Consider the following 26,357-nt stretch of genomic DNA (forward strand, 5'->3'; position numbering starts at 1 on the left):
TCCTATTTTATACAGTTCAACTACCTTTTCCAGTAGATCCATTGACAATTCATTTGCTTTCCCCATGACTCACAGTCCAGAAATGTCAGTGGCTGCATGGAAGATGCAAGAGTCTGTCTGGATCCCAGAAACTCAATCACCTTTTATGCACACACACTGATTACAAGCAAACAGGTGTTGTACAGGTGTTGACTACTAAAGGTGAGGATGTTACCTTTAGTAGCCATTCAATCCCATTTGTGTCAACTTCTGTGAATGTTATCAGGACAAAATTACCAGGGCATGTATACTTTTGATCATGGTCATTTGAATGTTTTGGGTTGTCATTAGGATCCTATGTTTAAGTGCTCCCTTTATTTTTTGAGCAATATATATATATATATATATATATATATATATATATATATATATATTCACTTATATTTGTGTATGTAAACATTATAAATTTGAACATGGCATGCGATGGCATTATGGTCTTCAATTCCAAAAAATAGAATTTATTTTTTTGAGCAGTGTATACAGAGTATATTTTTCTCACTACTCCTACTGGTTCTTGACATCACACTAGCTACTAAAGTAATTGCATACTTTACTGTACATCTGCCTGTCCATATATATGTACTATATATATATATATATATATATACAGTGGGGAAAAAAGTATTTAGTCAGTCAGCAATAGTGCAAGTTCCACCACTTAAAAAGATGAGAGGCGTCTGTAATTTACATCATAGGTAGACCTCAACTATGGGAGACAAACTGAGAAAAAAAAATCCAGAAAATCACATTGTCTGTTTTTTTTTCATTTTATTTGCATATTATGGTGGAAAATAAGTATTTGGTCAGAAACAAAATTTCATCTCAATACTTTGTGATATATCCTTTGTTGGCAATGACAGAGGTCAAACGTTTTCTGTAAGTCTTCACAAGGTTGCCACACACTGTTGTTGGTATGTTGGCCCATTTCTCCATGCAGATCTCCTCTAGAGCAGTGATGTTTTTGGCTTTTCGCTTGGCAACACGGACTTTCAACTCCCTCCAAAGGTTTTCTATAGGGTTGAGATCTGGAGACTGGCTAGGCCACTCCAGGACCTTGAAATGCTTCTTACGAAGGCACTCCTTCGTTGCCCTGGCGGTGTGCTTTGGATCATTGTCATGTTGAAAGACCCAGCCACGTTTCATCTTCAATGCCCTTGCTGATGGAAGGAGGTTTGCACTCAAAATCTCACGATACATGGCCCCATTCATTCTTTCATGTACCCGGATCAGTCGTCCTGGCCCCTTTGCAGAGAAACAGCCCCAAAGCATGATGTTTCCACCACCATGCTTTACAGTAGGTATGGTGTTTGATGGATGCAACTCAGTATTCTTTTTCCTCCAAACACGACAAGTTGTGTTTCTACCAAACAGTTCCAGTTTGGTTTCATCAGACCATAGGACATTCTCCCAAAACTCCTCTGGATCATCCAAATGCTCTCTAGCAAACTTCAGACGGGCCCAGACATGTACAGGCTTAAGCAGTGGGACACGTCTGGCACTGCAGGATCTGAGTCCATGGTGGCGTAGTGTGTTACTTATGGTAGGCCTTGTTACATTGGTCCCAGCTCTCTGCAGTTCATTCACTAGGTCCCCCCGCGTGGTTCTAGGATTTTTGCTCACCGTTCTTGTGATCATTCTGACCCCACGGGGTGGGATTTTGCGTGGAGCACCAGATCGAGGAAGATTATCAGTGGTCTTGTATGTCTTCCATTTTCTAATTATTGCTCCCACAGTTGATTTCTTCACTCCAAGCTGGTTGGCTATTGCAGATTCAGTCTTCCCAGCCTGGTGCAGGGTTACAATTTTGTTTCTGGTGTCCTTTGACAGCTCTTTGGTCTTCACCATAGTGGAGTTTGGAGTCAGACTGTTTGAGGGTGTTCACAGGTGTCTTTTTATACTGATAACAAGTTTAAACAGGTGCCATTACTACAGGTAATGAGTGGAGGAAAGAGGAGACTCTTAAAGAAGAAGTTACAGGTCTGTGAGAGCCAGAAATCTTGATTGCTTGTTTCTGACCAAATACTTATTTTCCACCATAATATGCAAATAAAATGAAAAAAAAACAGACAATGTGATTTTCTGGATTTTTTTTTCTCAGTTTGTCTCCCATAGTTGAGGTCTACCTATGATGTAAATTACAGACGCCTCTCATCTTTGTAAGTGGTGGAACTTGCACTATTGCTGACTGACTAAATACTTTTTTTCCCCACTGTATATATATATATACTATATAATTGTCTAATTCTGTTTGTCTGTCTGTAACAGAAATCCTGCCTCGCTGATTGGTCAATCAGTGACAGTTGCTTAGTCGTCGCGGCAGCACGGCCGCATCGCTTATTGTACAGGCACATTACAGCCATTAAAGGCATGACTGCTGCGTCACTCATTACACAGGCACAGTCCTATACACACGGAGAGTGGTGGTCATGGGGGATTCCCTGATGAGAGGACCAGAGGCCGTAATCTGCAGACCGGTTATAACCTCAAGAGAAATGCGCTGTCTTCCAGGTGCAAAAATTAAAGATGTGTCTGACAGGATATTGTGGGGAGGAGGACCCCCATACAGTGATTGGGCTGGAACCAGGGGGACCGCCATCAGGGTTGTTGAAGAAACCACATCAGGGGGATTACAAAGGGAGACATGCGACTGAAGTTGTCAGGGCAACAGGGGACGGGGCGAGGGTAAAAGGAGCAGGGGACGCGCTGAGGTGGCAGTTGGCAGAGAGCCTGACAGGAGAGAGGAAGCCGTGCGGCAGAGAGAGGACTGTGGCAACTGACGGTGTGGAAAAGAGAGACAGGCAGGAGTCTGAAAAAGGGAAATTTGAGACTGACCGAAGGTTGACGCGTAAGAGACTCTCCCCGGGAGTTTCCCCCCGCAAAGATTCAGATAAAGTGACGGCCGCTGATTCCCTCCGTGGTGTGACAGGACCGGGATCTCAGGCAACCGCTGCGACAACACAGCAATCCGGTACAGTGGCCAGGACACTGCCCCCCTGTCTTCTCCCACAGCTGCGGCCCCGTCATCACCGACCTCAGGGGACGTCACCTCGCTATAGGCGGCCGCAGAGCCCGTCCCGGTTACTGAGGGGACACTGAGCAGAATTTGTTAACGTTTATGTCTCTTTTTGAAACTGCGTCATGACCTGGCTGGGGAACGAGCGCCTCTAAACGGACGCCTGGGAGATTGACCCCCTGAACAGTTTCTTCAGGGCCCGTTGTGCCCCACCGTGCCAGCTTCTTCAGGCCCGTTGTGCCCCACCGACCCCATTTCTTCAGGGCCTGTTGTGCCCCACCGTGCCAGCTTCTTCAGGGCCCATTGTGCCCCACCGACCCCACTTCTTCAGGGCCCGTTGCGCCCCACCGTCCAGTTTCTTCAGGGCCTGCTGCGCCCCATCGTTCTGGTTTCTTCAGGGCCTGCTGCGCCCCACCGTTCCGGTTTCTTCAGGGCCGGACGAGCACGAGTCCTTCCGGTTAAACGTGGATTACAAGACAGCTACATCTGCAACCCCTGAGTGGTCGTGAACTCGAGCGACGCCCAGAAGGCTAAGTGCACTATAGAAAAATAAGGACCCTTTTTGTTTGAAAGTTGTTTTACGAGTCCCTGCGAGGACAAATAGGTGTTTCTCCTTTGTTTGATTTAAGCAGTTTAGCTCTTGTGGCTTTAAAACTTATAAAAGTTTATTTCACCCCACATTCAGTCTCGTGTCTCGTCACTGCATCCTGTGAGCCTGCTCGAACCCTACACTTGGCGTAGTCGGCAGGATGCAGTCTCCGAGCGCAGACAGTGGTAGCCCCGAACATGGGGGAGCTGTAAGCTCTGTAAATAATGAGGGTCCCCGTACCAGCATCTCATTGGGGGCCATGTTGAACAACCTGCCTAGATTCTCTGGCTCAAATACTATGCTATGGAGCTGGACAGAGCGGATGAGGGGGCTTTTTCGGATGCACCCAATGACCCCTGACCTGGAAGCTGAAGTGGCACTCATGGCCCTAGACGGGGAGGTGCGGAGGTCAGTGATGTTGAAACCCCCGGGGCACCGCAACACTTTTGAAAAGGTGTTGCAGATAGTGGAACAGACCCACGGGGATCCCACTAATGTGGGAGAGTTAAGGACCCGACTGTTTAGCCGGATGCAGGCAGAGGGGGAGACGATTACTCAGTATATGAATGTACTCCAAGAGTTGCATACGGCTATTGAAAGAAAAGATGGGGTAGGGGTAGGACCTGTTGACATAACCCTACGTGACCTACTGGTGACTGGACTGCGAGATCCACTGATAAAGCAGGCTTTAAGGGAACGGATCAGAATGAATCCCCAAATCGACTTTTCAGAAGTGGGAAGTCAGGCACGGGTTCAGGAGCAAGAGCAGGGGATGGCGGTCCCCGTGGGGAAGGTCCGAGGTGTGGAGGCCTCCTCGAACACAGTTGAGGAACCTCAATGGGTGGAGGAGATGAAGCGTGAATTGAAAAATATAAAGAGCGAGTTGGCTGAAGTAAAGAGAAGAACCGAACCGGAGACTGGACGACCCAGTGCTAATCCCGGTCCCTGGGGGTCACGCTCTCCGCGAGGTGGTCAATCTCTACCGGCCCGGTGTTATGATTGTGGAGAACCAGGCCACTTCGCCAGAGAGTGTCCGCGGCGTGGGAGATACCCACCCCGGCGGCCATTAAACTAAAGGGCTCCGGGCTGGGGGGACGCCGCTCGGAGCCGAAAACCACAACTAGGGGTGGTGGAAGTCCCGAAGATTTGGTAGCAAAGTGTCCTGAAGTTTGGGCAGAAGTAGAGGGCCGGGCCGTCCGGTGTCTGGTGGACACTGGGTCACAAGTAACCACTATGCCCGCAGCGTACTTTCAACAAAACTTTCCGGAGGCAGCAAGGCCTCAGTGGGGGCCCATGATTAGACTAGTAGCCGCCAACCAACTGCCGGTTCCGGTTGCCGGGGTAGTGTGGGTGCAGGTGACGTTGTGCGGTAAACCCCTCGGCCGCAGAGGGGTGGTGCTGACTCAAGGAGAAGCTGATCAACGACACCCCGTCACCCTAGGCATGAATATTTTAAAAGAGTTTGGCAACCTGTTGCTTAATGATCCCACACAAAGGACACTGAAGCAGTGGGGTTCTCGCACAGCTCAGGGACAGGTATTCCAGCAGCTGGTGCGAGGTGCGCGGGTGCATCGGGACTGCCAGGAGGGTGAGGCTCTGGGCAAGGTCATCGCGACAGCGGCACCCCTGCTTGTGCTGCCTCCTGGACAGACAGTGGTGGCCCTGCCAATTCGGGCCCCGATACCTTTGGAAGGCGTAGAGGTGCAGGTGGAGCCGTGTCACTCAGAGCACTTACCTCCTGGCATACTGGTGGCCCGTTCCCTCGCTACGGTGCGAAAAGGAACCGCCCTGGTCCGCTGCGTTAACCTTGAAGACCGAGATATCATTCTGAAAGCACGGACTGTACTGGCCAAACTAGTAAAGCCTCTAGAAGAAGTGCTGCCCGCTGCTGCGGTTCAATTACGAGTACACCCCGAGGATCCCGGGGAGGTAACAATACGAACCCTACAGGCCCACGAAGTCTCGACACAAGAGAAGGGCCGAAATATTTTGGAGCAGATGCGGGCCGAGCTTTCTGGACTAACTGCGGCCCAACTTTCACAAGTAAAAGCATTGCTGGGACAGTACCATGAAGTATTTGCTAGTCATGAGGACGACTTTGGGTGTACCACCGCCATCACTCATGAGATCCCCACAGCAGGAGCGGCCCCTATCCGAGAACGATATCGACAGATCCCGCCACAACTCTATCAGGAGGTGAAAACTTTGCTGGCTCAGATGCTACAAAAAGGGGTGATACGGGAAAGTCAAAGCCCTTGGGCGGCCCCCATCGTGTTGGTCCGGAAGAAAGATGGTACACTACGATTCTGTGTTGATTATCGTAAATTGAATGCTTGCACTATTAAAGACTCATACCCACTGCCCCGCATAGAAGAATCTCTGTCTGCATTGGGTAAAGCAACATATTTTTCGACCCTGGACTTGGCCAGTGGGTACTGGCAGGTGCCTATGTCAGAAGAGGACAGAGCTAAGACGGCGTTCATAGTGCCCATGGGACTGTTTGAGTTTAATCGAATGCCATTCGGGCTGGCCAACGCCCCCGGGACATTTCAGCGATTGATGGAGCGATGTCTAGGGGATCTCAATTTTGAGGCCACGTTGATCTACCTGGACGACATCATCGTCTATGCCGCCTCCTTCGAGGACCACCTGAAGCGGTTGGGACAGGTACTCAGCCGGCTGCAAAAGTACGGGTTGAAGGTGAAGCCTCAGAAATGTCACCTATTTCGCTCTCAGATTGAGTATCTGGGTCATGTCGTTTCGGCAGAAGGTGTGAGGCCATCCCGGGAGAAGATTGCTGCTATCCAGGAATGGCCTACCCCCGAGACGGTGAAAGACGTGCGGGCTTTTCTGGGGTTAGCTGGATATTACCGTCGTTTCGTAAAGAATTTTGCATGTCGAGCTCGAGCCCTACATGACCTGCTGAAGGGGGCTCCCGCTGGGGCCAATGGGCGAAAAATCCAGTGGCAACACCCTCAGGAAGAGGCCTTCCGAGATCTCAAGGCTGCACTCTCGGATGCCCCAGTGTTGGCTTATGCGGATTTTTCTCAGCCGTTCATCCTGCACACTGACGGGAGTCTTCACGGGCTAGGAGCTGTGTTGTCACAAGTTCAGGATGGCCGGGAAAGGGTGATCGCATATGGAAGCCGTTCACTCCATGACTCCGAGCGTAACCCTGACAATTACAGCTCTTTTAAGCTCGAGCTCCTCGCAGTGGTGTGGGCTATGACGGAGAGATTCGCAGAGTACCTAGCGGGCTCCGAGGTAGTAGTGCGAACTGACAATAACCCACTGGCTCATTTGGAAAACGCCAAGTTGGGGGCTTTGGAGCAGCGATGGGTGGCCCGAATGGCGAAGTACAATTACAAGATTATTTACAAAAGAGGGGCCGAGAATGTTCATGCAGATGCTCTCTCTAGGATTCGACATACAACTCCTGGACAGAATCGAGACGAAGAATTAGAAGGAGAGGAAATACCGTTCGCTCTTACCGCTGCCGTGCTCACCAATGTTGATGCAAAAGTATCTTCCCCAGAGGCCCACAGGGGCATCCTGGAACAATCTCGTAATAAGTGGATACAACAGCAACAAGAAGATGAAGAAGTTGGACTTCTCCGGACATGGGTCGCCGCTGGTCAATTACCCACTGATACTCAACGACAAGCTTTGACCCAAGACCTGTCGCTGATGCTGCGACAATGGGAGAGACTGATTATCCGAAGGGGATTACTGTACCGTAAGATCACTTCGCAAACAACCTCAACGACTGTTTGGCAGGTGGTTACGCCCGGAGCTCAACTACACGAACTGGCTCGAGAGGCTCACGAAAAAGGGGCCCACTTTGGAGTCAAAAAGACTTTGCAATGGTTACAACAGAAAGTTTATCACCCACGCTTGTCGGCTGTTGTGGACGAAGTTTGTCGTACTTGCCGCTTATGTGAATTGGCCAAACCGCCTGCTCAGAGGGCCGCAACACAGACGATTGTGACTTCAGAACCCTTGGAGCTCTTGACGGTGGATTATCTGCACATTGGTCCCGCATTCCAGGGATACGAACACTGCCTCGTCATGGTGGATCATTTCACTAAATTCGCTGTGGTCACCCCTACTCGAGACCAGACCGCGGAGTCAGCCGCCTCCGCAATTTGCAGAAATTTTATACAAGTGTACGGCTGTCCTCAACGCATACATTCCGACCAGGGAGCATGTTTTTTGGGGAAAGTTATGGAGGAACTACATCATCTTTATGGGATTGATAAATCCCGGACCACACCATATCACCCGCAAGGGAATGGGGCTTGTGAGCGATTTAATCGGACATTGATTCAAATGCTACGCACTCTGGAGAGTGACAAGAAAGCTCGTTGGCCTGAATATGTTTCTGAATTAGTGTGGGTTTATAATAATCGGGTACATCGAGTAACGGGCTATACTCCTTATTTCCTGCTGTTCGGACGAGAGGGTAAAGGGATCACGGAGGTAGAGTTGGACCCCGAAGAGCCTCGGCCCTGGACCGGAGTGTCGTCTTGGGTCCGAAATCATCGCCACAGGTTGCAAACTCTTCACCGAATTGTACATACCAAACTTCAAGACTGGGAACACCCCAGGAAGAATACAACCTCCCCTCCCCATCTCCAAAGCGGGGACCGTGTGCTTGTACTAGATCAACGCCCCCAGAATAAACTGGAGTCACGTTGGGAAGAGAGTCCTTATCGGGTACTACGCCGTATCCATTCAGAAGGACCTGTGTACGAAATACAGCCCGAGCAGGATGAAACACTGCCTACTCGCATTGTGCATCGTAATATGTTACGCCTGTGTATTTCTTCCGACCCGAAGCAACTGGAACCCGTCCCGAAGACATCTGAACCGGAGTCCATATGCTGGGACTCAGACGACGAGGATTTCCCTCCAGTTCCCAAGGGCCCTCCACCCAATAATGAGCCAGTTGACACAATTAACCCACCGGCATCTTGCAGCTCGCCGATGTCCACCACCCCAGAAGATTCCACCCCAGTCGAACTTAGACGCTCCGAGCGGTCAACAGCCGGCAAACCCCCCGAACGGTATGAACAAGACCAGTTCGTATGGCAACAAATATTGACACCTTTACAGACCAATCTCAATAGACTAACACCCTCGCCCGAGGACTGGCGAGCTTACAGGGTGGGGGAATGTGGGGAGGAGGACCCCCATACAGTGATTGGGCTGGAACCAGGGGGACCGCCATCAGGGTTGTTGAAGAAACCACATCAGGGGGATTACAAAGGGAGACAAGTTGTCAGGGCAACAGGGGGCGGGGCGAGGGTAAAAGGAGCAGGGGACGCGCTGAGGTGGCAGTTGGCAGAGAGCCTGACAGGAGAGAGGAAGCCGTGCGGCAGAGAGAGGACTGTGGCAACTGACGGTGTGGAAAAGAGAGACAGGCAGGAGTCTGAAAAAGGGAAATTTGAGACTGACCGAAGGTTGACGCGTAAGAGACTCTCCCCGGGAGTTTCCCCCCGCAAAGATTCAGATAAAGTGACGGCCGCTGATTCCCTCCGTGGTGTGACAGGACCGGGATCTCAGGCGACCGCTGCGACAACACAGCAATCCGGTACAGTGGCCAGGACACTGCCCCCCTGTCTTCTCCCACAGCTGCGGCCCCGTCATCACCGACCTCAGGGGACGTCACCTCGCTATAGGCGGCCGCAGAGCCCGTCCCGGTTACTGAGGGGACACTGAGCAGAATTTGTTAACGTTTATGTCTCTTTTTGAAACTGCGTCATGACCTGGCTGGGGAACGAGCGCCTCTAAACGGACGCCTGGGAGATTGACCCCCTGAACAGTTTCTTCAGGGCCCGTTGTGCCCCACCGTGCCAGCTTCTTCAGGCCCGTTGTGCCCCACCGACCCCATTTCTTCAGGGCCTGTTGTGCCCCACCGTGCCAGCTTCTTCAGGGCCCATTGTGCCCCACCGACCCCACTTCTTCAGGGCCCGTTGCGCCCCACCGTCCAGTTTCTTCAGGGCCTGCTGCGCCCCATCGTTCTGGTTTCTTCAGGGCCTGCTGCGCCCCACCGTTCCGGTTTCTTCAGGGCCGGACGAGCACGAGTCCTTCCGGTTAAACGTGGATTACAAGACAGCTACATCTGCAACCCCTGAGTGGTCGTGAACTCGAGCGACGCCCAGAAGGCTAAGTGCACTATAGAAAAATAAGGACCCTTTTTGTTTGAAAGTTGTTTTACGAGTCCCTGCGAGGACAAATAGGTGTTTCTCCTTTGTTTGATTTAAGCAGTTTAGCTCTTGTGGCTTTAAAACTTATAAAAGTTTATTTCACCCCACATTCAGTCTCGTGTCTCGTCACTGCATCCTGTGAGCCTGCTCGAACCCTACAATATCAGGACTCTTCAGACCTACTGATGACTACCCATTCCTGCTAATACTTGTGTGGACAAATGACACAGCAAGAAATGACCTGGAAACCATCTGCAGTGACTTTGAAAACTTAAGTAAGAAAGTGAAAGAATTGGGAGCGCAGGTGGTCTTCTCTTCCATCCTCCCAGTGCATGGCCATGGAACAAGGAGGTGGAATAAGATTCTGCAGGTGAACAACAGGCTACGTCGATGGTGCCATCAGCAAGGATTTGGATTTCAGGATCACGGAGTGAATTACCTATACGATGGACTACTTGCTAGAGATGGGGTGCACCTTACGAAGACTGGAAAACATGTATTTGGAAAAAGCCTTGCTACACTTTAGACTAGAACAATGCGGGAAGGGAAACAAAAGGCCAGAAAAAGCCATACACCTGACAAATGCAATTGAGAACTCTGCTATTAGAAGTGGAATGGAAGAACAAAGACAAAGGAATCTAAATAATAAAAATATTGGAGAAAGAGAAACCAATCACAAACTAAAATATTTCTATACAAATGCGCAATGCATGGGCAACAAACAAGGAGAATTGGAACTACTGTACTAACGCAGGAAAAGAAATATGATTTCATTGGAATCACAGAAACTTGGTGGGACAATACACATGATTGGAATACAAGGCTAGAAAGATACAACTTATTTGCAAGAAACAGACTTGATAAACGAGGAGGAGGTGTCTCATTGTATGCTAGAAATGCGTATATCTGCACAGAGATTGAAGCTTCAGACACTAGGAGTTCTGTGGAAACTGTTTGGGTAAGAATACAAGGACAGAACAATGGAAAGGACACCATTGTAGGCATTTACTACAGGCCGCCTGTGCAGCTGAAGATATGGATGAACTCTTTATGCATCAAATGGCCAAGTTCTCCAAAAAATATGACATAGTTGTCATGGGAGATTTCAACTATCCTGACATTTGTTGGGAATCTCTCCCAGGCAAAACTAACAGGTCAAGGAAATTCTTATCCTCTCTTGCTGACAACTTTATCTTCCAAAAGGTAGGGGAGAAAACAAGGGGAACTGCTACCTTGGATCTAATCCTTATAAACAGGGAGGAAATGGTTGAGGAGGTAAAAGTGGCTGGGACCCTAGGAGATAGCGAACATGCTATTTTAGAATTTTGGATAACTAGAGGAGGAAGACCTGTGAAGACTCAGACGTCAAGGTTAGATTTCAGAAAGGCAGATTTTATGGGATTCAGAAAGAGAATTGGAGGGATCCAATGGCTGGATATCCTTAAGGACAAAAATGTCCAGGAAGGATGGGAAATCTTGAAAAATGAAATTCTCAAAGCACAATCGTTAACAATTCCGAAGAGAGGGAAGAATAGGAAGCATTTAAGGAAACAAGGATGGATGAACACAGAACTTAAGCACATGCTTAAAAGGAAGAAAGAAATGTTTATCAAATAGAAAGAGGGAGGCATATCTAAAGAATATAATGCTGTCTGCAGAACCTGCAGGGCATGAATCAGATTATCTAAAGCAGACAATGAATTGATGCTTGCAAGAGATGTCAAAAGCAATAATAAAGGATTTTGGGGATATGTCAAAAGTGAAAGAAAAGTCAAAGATGCTATAGGATTTTTACAGGATGAAAATGATGGAATGGTAAGACAGGATGTTGAGAAGGCCGAACTTTTAAATTCCTATTTTCCATCTGTTTTCTCTCAGAAAGGAAATGTAACATCAACTGTTCTTCACTGTCCTATTAAGGGAATAGAAGAATCCAGGATATCTATAAGCAGAAATATAGTGAGGAAGCACTTAACTAACCTAAATGAATTCAATTCTCCAGGTCCAGATGAATTACACCCCAGAGTATTGAAGGAGATAGCAGAAGAAATTTTTGAACCGCTCTCCATAATCTTTGAAAATTCGTGGAGAACAGGAGAAGTCCCAGAAGACTGTAGAAGAGCAAATGTTGTTCCTATCTTCAAAAAGGGGAAGAAGGTGGACCCAGGCAACTATAGGCCGGTGAGTCTGACTTATATACCAGGAAAGATCTTTGAACAAATTATTAAACAACATGTATGTCAGTACCTGGATAAGACTGAAGTGATTAAACAGAGCCAGCATGGGTTTGTAACTAATAAGTCATGTCACACTAACTTAATTTCCTTCTATGACAGAATCACTGATTGGGTGGATCAGGGAAATGCTGTAGATATAGTATATCTTGACTTCAGAAAAGCATTTGACAAAGTATCTCACACAATCCTTATTGAAAAAATGACTAGGTATGGAAAGGACAAGGCAACTGTTAGGTGGATTCATAACTGGCTTAGTGATCGGACCCAAAGAGTGGTCGTAAATGTCTGCACATCCAGTTGGAAGAATGTCTCAAGTGGGGTACCACAGGGCTCTGTCCTGGGCCCTGTATTGTTCAACATTTTTATCAACGATTTAGATGAAGGAATTGAGGGTAAACTGATTCAATTTGCTGACGACACAAAGCTAGGAGGGATAGCTAATACTAGAGAAGAGAGAGAGAAGATTCAAAAAGATATAAATAAACTGGAGCAGTGGGCAGCAACTAAGAGAATGGTTTTTAACAGGGAAAAATGCAAAGTACTACATCTGGGCAATAAAAATGAAAAAAGCATATACAGAATGGGAGGAATAGGGCTAAGCAACAGCACATGTGAAAAAGACTTGGGTATACTAATAGATCACAGACTGAATATGAGTCAACAGTGTGATGCAGCAGCAAAAAAGGCAAATGCAATTCTAGGATGTATTAACTGAAGCATACAGTCTAGATCACATGAAGTCATTATTGCCCTCTATTCCTCTTTGGTCAGACCTCATCTGGAATACTGTGTCCAGTTTTAGGTGCCACATTTTAAAAAAGACATCAACAAACTGGAGCAAGTTCAGAAAAGAGCAACCAGAATGGTGACCGGTCTGCAAACCCTGTCTTATGAGGAAAGGTTGCAGGATTTGGGAATGTTTAGGTCCCTTCCAACTCTATGATTCTATATTCTAGATTACCCAATGTGTCAAATTCATCTAGTATATATATATATAATATATATATATATATATAGCTCTGACAAAAATTAAGAGACCACCACATCAAAACCCTGTCATGGGCAGCCCATTCTCCAGACCTGAACCCCATTGAAAACCTCTGGATTGTAATCAAGAAGATGATGGATAGTCAGAAGCCATCAAACAAAGAAGAAGTGCATCTCACAGCGATGTAGCAGTGATACAGCGGTCGTTACTTACCTTTCAGACGCGGCGATCCTGACGTCCTCACGCCCGTGTCCACACGTCACTCGTCGGCGCCAGCAGGAAGCCCAGCAGGAAGCAGCCGATGAGAAATGGAGCTGCGCGATCAGCGACAAACAGCGGGGGAGCCGGTCGGAGGTAAGTATCACACATAGCGATATCGCTAGCAGTATCGCTGCTGCGTCACCAAATTGGTGATGCTTTAGCGATACTGCTAGCGATATCGCTATGTGTAAAACCCCCTTTAGTCTACAAATCTGCAGTCACTCTAAATCTGGGTCCTCATATCAAGTGCACTATGTGCTATGTGGATTCGACGGTGCTGGCACTGTGTATTTAATGAGGCCAGACACAGTCTAGTCGGAATGTGGCCAAAAGCATGCAAATCACATTCTTGCAGTCACATGACCCTCCACTCCCGGCATAGGAGAATCTTCACATCACATATTGTGCATGATGTGAGGATCCACAAGTCTGCAGTCACACACAAGGTAGAGTGACTGCAGACTTGCAGCCTAAGGCCTTTATAACCCCTTTATGATCCCTTTGTAGCCTAAGGCCTTTAAAACTCCTAAGCCTGTGCAGTAGCATTGTCAACCTGAGGGCTATAGTCATCAGATTTCTGGCCTCTTATTGAAAGCCTACCCCAAATTATATATACTATTATGGCAGCTCCCCAATTAGAAGTGAAATTCCCGTGTCCTTTTTTTTTTGTGTCTTGCATGTAGTTTATTTTATGATATTGTCAATAGATGGATGAATGGTGGGGGGCTGATGGATTGATGGGATAATATAGAATGACGTTCGGTTTTATTCTAAGTGCACAAAACATTAATAAGTCACAACTCCAAAACATATTATTTATAGCGTTATGATAATTATGAGAGAATTTGTTCAGTCGACAAATTGTTATATATGCAATCTATCAAGTCCAAACAGATTATTCTACTGTAGTGGACATTTGTAGAATAATAGAATGCCATTCTCTCCCTTTTCAAGGTTTTAAGACATTATGTCAAAGGATGGTTTAGGATTATAATATTCTTTAAAAATCAACAAAAAAGAGGTATTAACCTGCAGCCTGAATGCAATCCTTATTGATGTGTTGATATAAAAGGTTCGTATGCTATCTACAGTAGCTTGATATAAAAGAAGCGCTAATAAATAAGCTTTCATTTCATGTCTTTTGATGCCAGTTTTAGAACACTGTTAATTTCCTAATACATTTTAAAGATATCTAAATGAAGTCTTGCCAGATTTCCGAGGGCATTTTTGGATAACTTATTGATCTGAAATGTGCAAGTCAATGATAAACAACCATTATATATATATATAGCAGGAAAATTACATCAGGTATTCGGGATACAATTTATTATGCACAGATTCTTGTGAAACTTAGAGTTTAGTTTATTTTTACTGCTAGCTCAGAAAACTTATTCATGTGACCAGTCTAAAAACTGTATCACTAATGTGTCCACAGATTCTCAGAGATACTACTGAGATGATGGGTACAGGTATTATCAGTCACTCCAGATTAACTCAGTACCTGTACAGCTAGGATTCTTTCTCAAATACTTTTCATGACCTTACAATTTATAGCTTTCCCCTTTAAGGTAATTGCAAGTGCAAAAACTATTTGCCCTTAAGCAAAGTGTCAATTCCTGGGGAATAAATGCATCTCTAAACACAGCAGGATGCCATTTGTGAGGCTCTAGTACATCATCTAAATGCATTTTCAACAATTAACAGGGTCAGTGCGTCTGCGGGGGAGCCAGAAAACTGAGTCAGAGGGAAGTATAGTAGAAGTCTATGTGAATGGTGCCTGGGGAACGATCTGCAGCAGCCAGTGGGATGATAATGATGCATCCGTCATATGTCGTCAGCTAGAACTTGGGTAAGTTTCATTAACAAGAACTTGGTTCATTATTGTTGTTTAGTTTATATGTGATTATCGACTGTTCAAAAATTACAACTAAAGAAATGCTTGGTGTATGTATTGTTGATGTATATAATCACCTTAAGGGGAAGCTGTCATCAAAAAATAACCTATTGATTAAATCAGGTGTTTGTGAATGTATTTCTGTAAAAAAAAAAATTGAAAATGTTTTATTTTTTTTACTTATCACAATCTATACTAAATAAAAAAAATATATAAATCTACCAATTTTTACACTGGCCACTGAGGTTTTTTTTAGTCATTAACTTCCTTTTGTTTCAGGAAACAACACATGTACATAGCCAAAATGTCCTATCTTTTATATTGAATTGCCTAACAAGCCTCTGTTAATGCCATTGTGAAAGGAGAGGAATCAGGGTCAGTAAGGACATCAGGTATTGTGAATGGTGAATCCGGTGTAATCAGCTGTGTATAGAGATGTAACTTGTCATTGTAATCCTGCCTCTGATGATAGGAAAACTCCTGTAAACTCCTCCTGAAAGGACAGGAAGTATAAGTCAACAAATGCCACAGTATCCAGTGTGAACATTGCAAGATTACTTATTTTGTTTTGTTTAATAAAGATTGTAAAATGCTAAAAAAAAAATTAAAACAATTTTTTAAAAATACATGTAGTATTATAACCTGATTAAAACAATAGGTTATTTTCTGATGATAGCTTCCCTTTAAGACTTCATTCAGACATCTGGCTTTTTTTGCATAAAAGAAAAAAATGTATCATTTTTCATGCTGGATACTTTAAATTATTTTTTATCCACATCCATTCTAACTATAAGGACGGAGTCACACTAGAGAGAAATACAGAGGAGTGCTATGCGATAAAAAAATCACATAGCATTCGGACCATTGTTAAGCTATGGGGAAGCTCCCATCATCCGATTTATTCTCGGCCGTATTATACGTGCAAGTGAAATCGCGGCATGCTGCGATTTGCACCGTATTACGCCCGAGACTCGCCAATGCAAGTCTATGGGTGTGAGAAAAAAATGGATTACACATGGACCATGTGTGTGACTTGTGAGAAATACGCACCAGTGTCCTTTAGAAAAGCCGGCAATTCAGTGCACTATACAGTCAAATCACACTGACATGTTAAAATAGAAAAGATAGAATACATGTATACACATAGTACAGGTATACTGTATATATATGTCATTGACACATATATATATATATTTATTTATGTTTCATAGAGATATAGATAGCAGAATAGGTGAAAATTCAATTGTTGGCATCTGTAAAATCATTACAGAACCCGATAGGATATGAGACATGGTTTACATACAGTAAACCATTGCATATCCGTAAGATTTATATGTGTCCCTCAATAATAACGTTAGTAGTGTGTGTGTGTGTGTGTGTGTGTGTGTGTAAAATTTTGGAGCTGTAGGTGTTAAAGGATTAATTCATGGAAAAAACTTGCATGAGCTCCCATGCAATTTTCTCCACCAGAGAGGGCAAGCCAGTGACTGAGGGCAGAAATTAAAAGCCTAGAGAGGGACCATTGATTTTGGGCCCCCCTGGCTAAAAAAATCTACCCCCAGCCACCCCAGAAAAGGTGCATCTGTAAGATGAAGCAATTCTGGCACTTACCCTTTCTCTTCCCATTGCCCTCTAGCGGGTGGTATATGGGGTAATTAGGGGTTAATGTTACCTTGCTCTTGTAAGGTGACATTAAGCCTGGTTAATAATGGAGAGGTGTCAATAAGACACCTATCCATTATTAATCCAATAGTTTGAAAGGGTTAAAAAAATACACACGTTAAGAATAAAGACTTTTAACGAAATAAATAAACACACATTTTGCCATCTTTTTTTCATTCCCAATCCATTTGAAGCCATCGTTCTCCTGAAAAAAAGCCAAAATATAAAAGCAACAATATCCCAGTCTGGGATGATTTAGCGAATCCTGCTTTGAGCAGGGGATTGGACTAGATGGCCCAGGAGGTCCCTTCCAACTCTACGATTCTATGATTCTATGATCCCATACCTGTCTGCTATACAGTCAAGTCCCACGCTGCAATCCATGGGAAGGGGTTAAATAGTTTACAACCGGGAGCGGTGCTAGTGCGACTGGCCCGGATGTAATAATATTTCTAATTGATTGAATAATTGCAGTTTATGGAGTAATTTACGACTACAATTTTAACCCAAGTGGGACTTGTAATTGGAGCTATAATAGTTGCCAGAAAGCGTTCATGCTTTGTACACAGATTCCAGGTGCGGGATAGGTGCACACTTGTGAATTATCGTTATTCTAAGGAAAGGACAGTTTCGGCTCATGGTTGTTGTGTACTCTACCCAAAACTGCTGCAATTTATGGAAAAATCACACGTGTTGCATGAACCCAGCCTTACAAATATGCCGTAACTAGGTTTTGTTGAATAGAATCATGAAGATAGAAGATGACAATTTATGTTCTTCTCTAAATCCTGTGCTCATCTGCCAGATGCCGTATATAAGATCACCACTACCATCATTTATACAGTGTGCCTCAGGTGTGTGAATATCATAACTGAGTTCATACACCCTTATATACAAATTTCCTGCAGCCACTATCCATCTTAGAGCACATACACAGTCCCTATCTCCAGACGATGATAACGCACATAGCGGGGAGGTGAAAAGCAGGGCCGTCTTTGAAAATGAATTTGTGGTTCTATTTTTCACTTACAATATTTGGAGCAATACTTGTGACCTTGATGACATGTTACATTAGACTTTTCCTTAGCCTCTTTCATATAAGAAACTGGTTTGCAGCTGTACACATAGCATCACATTCTGAAATTAATTGTACATTCTTATGGCAACTCTTATAGATTATATGCTTGGCTTATATACTATGATTAAAGCTGATCCAGCTCTTTGGGTCGTTGCCAGACAGAAAAACGAGCCCGGGAGAATAGCAGAAAGCTTCACATCTATAAATATAACAAGTCTATGAGCAGAGTCGGCTATAAACCACACTCTGACTTTTTGCTCTTTTTCCTACTTGCAATGACCCTTTTAGAGAAGCCACTTTACTGATACAATGAGACTGTTAAAATAATGTGCAGTTCATCTGCTGATTTATAACCATGTCTTAATGCATGAAGCTCAACCACAAATAGTGTCTACAACTCTGTCCATCCTTTGTGATAACACAATGCTCAGATGGCCCGGGCACAATGCCAGGGAAGATTTGATTAAACTTATCATTCTTGTTCTTGCATTAAATTAAATAGAATATACTACCAATTCCCCAAAAAATAATATTCATTGTAATAGAAAAAAGACTGTCTCTCCGGAAGAGGCCTGGCATTTTTTTTCAGGGGAAAGATACAGTTTGGTTCCCCAACCCACAAAGTGATATATAAAAAATTTTGTTGGCTGATCAGGTCATTTATGCCGTCATAAAAACGATCATTATCGGCATATTACCAATCAGTTTCCATAAGTGGCTTTTGTCAGCCCATGTAAACAGACCTTTAAACAACCACTGATTGACTCATGTATAGTCCATCAGGCTAAATAATGTACTGAAATTGGCCCATCTAAGGCTAGTTTCACACTTGCGCCTTTTTGTGCAGCGTATCGAGCACACATGAAACGCATGTCAAAAACGTTTGTAAACGCTGCGGTTTTTTGTAGCATTATTGTGCGCATTACGACAAAAAATTGCAGCGTTTTTATGCGTTTGTAAGCATTTTTACATGCGTTTGAGTTTTTATGCGCAATGGTAGTCTAGGTGTCACATTTCACAGGAGAAAAATCCTTGAAAAATTCTTGCAACAGACTCCACTAATGGGACATCAGTGGGCGTGTGTTATGGGAATTGTTTATATAGTCCCTGTTTACAGCTGAATTCTTCACATGTGCTTGCATTTTCCTTTGTGAAACATGGATCTGCGCTGGAAGAGTTTTTACTTTGACTTGGATCTGGACATCAGGATGGCTCAGGCTTATCCAGTTGCTTGCCATCAACAAAGGGAGAGAGTGAGGCAGCGAAGATGGCAGTGGCAGCGTTTGTGGATACATCCCATTGTTGAACTCCGGGAGAGCCGTGGAGCATACCACACCCTCTACAGCGAGATACAGGCCGACCCGGAGAAATTTAATGACTATACCCGGATGTCCCAAGAAACCTTTAATGATTTGCTTGGTCCAAGAAGCCATCCGGAGACAGGACACGCAGCTCCGTCATGCGATTACTTCTGAGGAACGGCTCCTGGTCACATTACGGTACGTAGTATTGCAAAACCAATGACTGCATAATTATAGTTCTGCCATGTAGTTAACAAAAGGCTGTGGTATTTTTTTTTATGGCATGTAGTGAACAAAAGGCTGCAGATGTATTTTTATGAATTTTTTAATTTTTTTTAATTTATTTTTGGTGTTTTAAAAATCCATATACATAAATACTAATTTTTGTTTTTACTTGGTTTCCCAGATTCCTGGCTACTGGAGAGACCCTCTCTTCACTCCACTTCCAGTACCGTATTGGAATATCCACGTTGTCTGGAATTGTAGCGGACACCTGCCGGGAACGTTCTCTGTCCAGAATTCATGCCCCTGCCCACCGCAGAAAAGTGGTTGGAAATCGCCAAAAAATTCTGGACAGTCTGCAATTTCCCCAACTGTTTGGGAGCGGTTCATGGGAAGCACATCCGGATTATCAAGCCAAAAAGAACTGGATCTGAGTACTACAACTATAAAAAGTACTTTTCTACTGTACTCATGGCCATTGCGGATGCATACTGTATGTTTATTGCAGTGGACATTGGTGCATTTGACTGTGGGAATGACTCCCAGGCCTTTAAGAACTCGGACATGGGCCAAAGATTGTATGGCAACCAGTTCAATTTCCCCATGCCACGGCCTCTTCCCAACACCGAAGGTCCGCCACAACCATTTGTAATGGTTGGGGATGAAGCATTCCAGATGTGCCAAAACTTGCTCAAACCCTCCTCCAGCCGGGACTTGGACCACAACAAAAAGATTTTTAATTACAGGCTGACCAGGGCCAGAAGAACTGTAGAGTGTGCCTTTGGTATACTTGTATCCAGATGGCGCATTCTCGGCACAGCCATTAATCTGAAACTGGAAACAGTGGATGAGGTGGTGAAGGCCTGTGTGGTTCTACATAATTTTGTCATGGCTGGAGAGCACCCAAACTTAGATCTTGATGATGTTGCTCCTAACTGATTGCCTGAATTTACTCAGCACCCTCTCAGGTCATCGGTTGAAGTTGGCCAAATGAGGGACCAATTTGCGGCCTACTTCAACTCAGATGAAGGACGGGTGGAATGGAAAGAGAAAATGGTGTAAAAAATTGTTCTTGTTGGTATGTTAATAAAAACACTGTTTTGATACCTGCACTGAGTGCATTATGTCCTTTTACACTCCCAATACTATTATCAACTGGCCGGGTGTACCAGTGAATTTATGATGCTGTGTGTTTGTGCATCATGAATTTACTAGTACTCCTGACCAGGTGACTATGCATACACAGACAAGTTGTATGACCTTTATCATCTCTACAGTGTGTGTTCAATTAGCAGCGATGGTGGAGATAATACAACTAATATATTTGTCACATGGGCCGATTTTACAAATAGTGATTTGTGGATGCACTGGCATCCTTCACTTTTTAAGACACCTAAAACATGTGACTATAAATATTATTTGTAGAATCACCACTCCTTGAGTTTGAACGCACACTGGAGACATAATAAAGTTTATACAACTTCTACAATACCCAGGCCTGGTGTCATGCTGAAGTGAGGACGCACAAACTAACGCATCCTGACTTCACAAAGTTATCACATATGGGTAGGAGAATACACATATGACTTAAACCGCAGCATCGCTACAGTCTGCTTCAAATATATGGAGACTGAAGCAATGCTGCAGGATAAAACTCATGTGTATTCACCTGCCCAGGTGTGATAGTTATGATTCAAGGCCAGGGTATTGGTGAAGTAAATATAACATTTATTTTCACCATCATGTCATCAGTTTATTCAACACACACTTAATAGAGTATGTGGTTAATTACAAGGTATATCTACAATCCTCTTGCCTTGTCTCAAAAATAGTTAAATGATGATGGTAATAAAAAAAATAGGCAAGGTAACAATAGATATGCCTTGCACTCAACACCATCCTCTATTCCAGGGTTCCCAAACTCTAGTCCTCAAGGCCCACCGACAGATCATGTTTTAAGGATTTCCTTTTTTTTGCTCAGGTGAAGCAGTTATTACCAGAGCAATGGAATTCCTTAAAACATGATCTGTTGGTTGGCCTTGAGGACTGGAGTTGGGGAACCCAGCTCAATTCAGTCTGCTCGATTCAGTCTGTGCAATATTAGAAGACTGAAGAGACTGGTGGTGAAAATACAAGTCATATAGATTTGTTTTTTTGACACCACATATCTCCAAGACTGAGACAAGAAACATCTCAGTAATGGAGATATCTGGTGTCAAAAACCCTAATCTATATGACTTGTATTTTCCACACCAGTCTCTAAATTCTTGTAATATTGAACAGACTGAATCGAGCAGGGTTCCCAAACTCCAGTCTTCAAGGCCCACCAACAGATCATGTTTTAAGGAATTTCATTGCTCCGGTGATAACTGCTTCACCGGAGCAATGGAAATCCTTAAAACATGATCTGTTGGTGGGCCTTGACCACTACAGTTGGGGAACCCTGCTCGATTCAGTCTGTGCAATATTAGAAGAATGTAGAAATTGGTGTGGAAAATGTCAGGATCCTGTCAGCGCCAGCGTGCAGCCTCCGCTGAGCAGGGACTCACACGCACTGTAGGAGGGCCCGGGGTCAGGTGCAGCCGGAAAGTGCAGATACACAGGACCTGTGGACGCTGAAGTTTAGCAAGCAGTCACAGGACCTACAGTCCTGTGACTGCAAGGGGTCAGGGCTTAGCATCCTGCTTTCAGAGATGGCAGGACACTATACAGAAATACTCAGAGTCAGGCTAAACGGAGGTCATACACAGAGATATCAGTAAAGTACAAGGGATGAGACAGAACTGATAGTCAGGGCCAAGCAGAAGTCAAAACCAAACAGACATAGAAGGAGAAGGTACCAAGCAGAATCCAAAGCAATATCCAGAGAACAGACCGAGTCATACACAGAGAATCAAGCAACCAGAACACAGCACAAACACACTCAGGGGTCACCAGTGCACCATACAATGCCAAGGGCGAAAGTATAACTGACGGGGATGGAAGCGTCCTGAGTAGTGTTGAGCATTCCGATACCGCAAGTATCGGGTATCGGCCGATACTTGCTGTATCGGAATTCCGATACCGACATCCGATATTTTTTCAATATCGGGCATCGGAATCGGAAGTTCAAAGTTGATTGACAGCCGAAATGACGTCATCATGATGCGCGGTGTGTGCGCATCATGATGCGCCGTCATTTCGGGCCTTCCGGGGGTCTCTGCCGGCCTGCCGGGGGGCTGTGTGGACTGCCCGGGGTCTGTACCGGCCTGCCGGGGGGCTGTGCACCCTGTGGGGGTCTGTACCGGCCTGCCGGGGGGCTGTGCTGATGTCCGGGGGTCTGTGCAAGCATCGTCCGATGGGACTACAAGTCCCATCTGGCGATGCCTGCTACCATGACAGTGATTGACACATTAGCCAATGATGGGACAGTAGTAGTCCCATCATCCGGCTAATGTGTTAAATGTTTAAAAAAAAAAAAAAAAAAAAATACTACATACATACTACATACATGCTACATACATACTACATGCTACATACATACCACATATATACTACATGCATGCTACATACATACTACATGCTACATACATACTACATATATACTACATGCATGCTACATACATACTACATGCTACATACATACTACATACATACTACATACATACTACATGCATGCTACATACATACTACATGCTACATACATACCACATATATACTACATACATGCTACATACTACATGCTACATACATACCACATATATACTACATACATACTACATGCATGCTACATACATACTACATATATACTACATGCATGCTACATACATACTACATGCTACATACATACTACATACATACTACATGCATGCTACATACATACTACATGCTACATAAATTCCCACACAGCTTTTACCATAAAGTGAGACTAGGGACTTTTTTTTTTTTAAGTGGCGGAGGAATACAGTGCGGAAGGATACCTACCTTCCGTCATTGGATTCCTGCAGCCCGTAGAGAGCGGCAGCATCAGCTGATGCTGCAGTTCTCTACCCAAGATCGTCGTGGGACACACTCGTGGACTGCTTCGGATCATGGGTGAGTATTTTTGTGGTTTGTTATGTTAATATTTATTCCGTAGATGACAATGGCTTCGGGGAACAATGTGACAAGTATTGGTAAGTATGTTACTCTATGTTATATGTACTGTATGAATGTATTGTATGTATGTAGCATGTATGTAGTATGTATGTAGTATATATGTGGTATGTATGTAGCATGTAGTATGTATGTAGCATGCATGTAGTATGTATGTAGTATGTATGTAGTATGTATGTAGCATGTAGCATGTATGTAGCATGCATGTAGTATATATGTGGTATGTATGTAGCATGTAGTATGTATGTAGCATGCATGTAGTATGTATGTAGTATGTATGTAGCATGTAGTATGTATGTAGCATGTAGTATGTATATAGCATGCATGTAGTATGTATGTAGCATGCATGTAGCATGTAGTATGTATGTAGCATGCATGTAGTATGTATGTAGTATGTATGTAGTATATATGTAGCATGTATGTAGTATGTATGTAGCATGTATGTAGCATGCATGTAGTATGTATGTAGTATGTATGTAGCATGCATGTAGTATGTATGTAGTATGTATGTAGCATGTAGTATGTATGTAGCATGCATGTAGTATATATGTAGTATGTATGTAGTATGTATGTAGTATATATGTAGCATGTAGTATGTATGTAGCATGCAGGTAGTATGTATGTAGTATGTATGTAGCATGTAGTATGTATGTAGCATGCATGTAGTATATATGTAGTATGTATGTAGCATGTAGTATGTATGTAGCATGCATGCAGTATGTATGTAGCATGCATGCAGTATGTATGTAGCATGCATGTAGTATGTATATAGTATGTATGTAGCATGTAGTATGTATGTAGCATGTAGTATGTATGTAGCATGCATGTAGTATGTATGTAGCATGCATGTAGTATATATGTAGTATGTATGTAGTATGTATGTAGTATATATGTAGCATGTAGTATATATGTAGTATGTATGTAGTATATATGTAGCATGTAGTATGTATGTATGTAGCATGTAGTATGTATGTAGCATGCATGCAGTATGTATGTAGCATGCATGTAGTATGTATGTAGTATGTATGTAGCATGTAGTATGTATGTAGCATGCATGTAGTATGTATGTAGCATGCATGTAGTATATATGTAGTATGTATGTAGTATGTATGTAGCATGTAGTATGTATGTAGTATGTATGTAGCATGTAGTATGTATGTATGTAGTATGTATGTAGCATGTAGCATGCATGTAGTATGTATGTAGTATGTATGTAGCATGCATGTAGTATATATGTAGTATGTATGTAGTATGTATGTAGCATGTAGTATGTATGTAGCATGCATGTAGTATGTATGTAGCATGCATGTAGTATGTATGTATGTAGTATATTTTTTTTTTTTTTTTTACATTCAACACATTAGCCGGATGATGGGACTACTACTGTCCCATTATTGGCTAATGTGTCAATCACTGTCATGGTAGCAGGCATCGCCCGATGGGACTTGTAGTCCCATCGGACGATGCCTGCACAGACCCCCGGACCTCAGCACAGCCCCCCGGCAGGCCGGCACAGCCCCCCGGCAGGCCGGCACAGCCCCCCGGCAGGCCGGTACAGACCCCCACAGGGTGCACAGACCCCGGGCAGTCCGTACAGCCCACCGGCAGGCCAGCACAGACCCCCGGCAGGCCGGCAGAGACCCCCGGAAGGCCCGTACAGACTCCCGAGAGGCTGTACAAGGGCAGGAAAGGGTTTTTCCAATTCCGATACCGGAAGTCTCATAGACTTGAATGGGACTTCCGGTATCGGCATCGGCGATACCGATACTTTTTTTAAAGATCGGCCGATCCATTCCGATCCGATATTTTGAAGTATCGGATGGTATCGCTCAACTCTAGTCCTGAGGCTATAAGAAGCCTCTCCCAGAACCAGGGAGAGGCCACAATCATAGCCCCAGGTGTGCAGGTAAGCCTGCAGTGGGATCACAACCTTTAACCCCAGAATTGCCAGTCATCAGCACTGGTTCCAGACATTAACCCCACGTGTGCGAGTCAAACCCGCACTGAGATTATGATAGTACCCCCCTCTCAACGGGGGGCCTCTGGACCCCCAGGCTTGCCCGGGTACATAGCATGAAAAGCCCGCACCAGGCGATCAGCATGCATCAACCGGGCCGGTACCCAGGACCTGTCTTCGGGTCCATACCCCTTCCAATGAACCAGGTACTGTACCAACCGCTGTACCAACCTGGAATCTACGATATGACCATCCTCGTACTCCACCTGCCCCTCGAGCAAAACAGGAGGAGCAGCGGACTCAGAGTCGCCCCGGACTGCTTCAAAAGGTTTCAGTAGAGATTTGTGGAAGACGTTAGGGATCTTGAAAGAGGGTGGAAGGCACAGCCTATACGCCACTGGATTGATTTTTTCCACAATCTTGTATGGGCCAATGAATTTGGGCCCCAACTTGGCTGAAGGAACCTTCAATTTAATGTTTCGCGTGGAGAGCCAAACCTTGTCTCCAACCTGAAACGTGGGCTCTGGTGTTCATTTCCTGTCCGCGAATAACTTATATCTGCGCTGAGACCTAGATATACTCTGCTGAACTTCTGCCCACGTATTCTGTATTCGCTGAACAGAGCCCTCAGCCCCGGGACACCCCGAGTCCAGATGAGAAAACTCACCAAAATGAGGACTGAACCCATAATTGATCAAAAAAGCAGTCATACCCGTGGAGTGACTCACCCGACTATTGAAGGCAAATTCAGCCAACGGCATTGCATCGCACCA

General features: G+C 44.7%; 1 protein-coding gene across 6 annotated transcripts in view; it reads left to right on the forward strand.

The window, feature by feature from the left end:
• The window catches only part of PRSS12 (serine protease 12), a 497,636-nt gene that overhangs the window by 203,762 nt on the left and 267,517 nt on the right, over positions 1–26,357 (forward strand). For all 6 annotated transcript variants that reach the window (XM_073571862.1, XM_073571866.1, XM_073571863.1 and 3 more), the window contains one exon: positions 15,041–15,185. In XM_073571862.1, the coding sequence (XP_073427963.1) occupies positions 15,041–15,185 (145 nt within the window). The remainder of the gene's footprint in view (positions 1–15,040; positions 15,186–26,357) is intronic.

This window comes from Dendrobates tinctorius, unplaced genomic scaffold, assembly GCF_039654945.1.
Source record: "Dendrobates tinctorius isolate UK_male_01 unplaced genomic scaffold, ASM3965494v1 ptg000030l, whole genome shotgun sequence".
Lineage (NCBI taxonomy): Eukaryota > Metazoa > Chordata > Amphibia > Anura > Dendrobatidae > Dendrobates > Dendrobates tinctorius.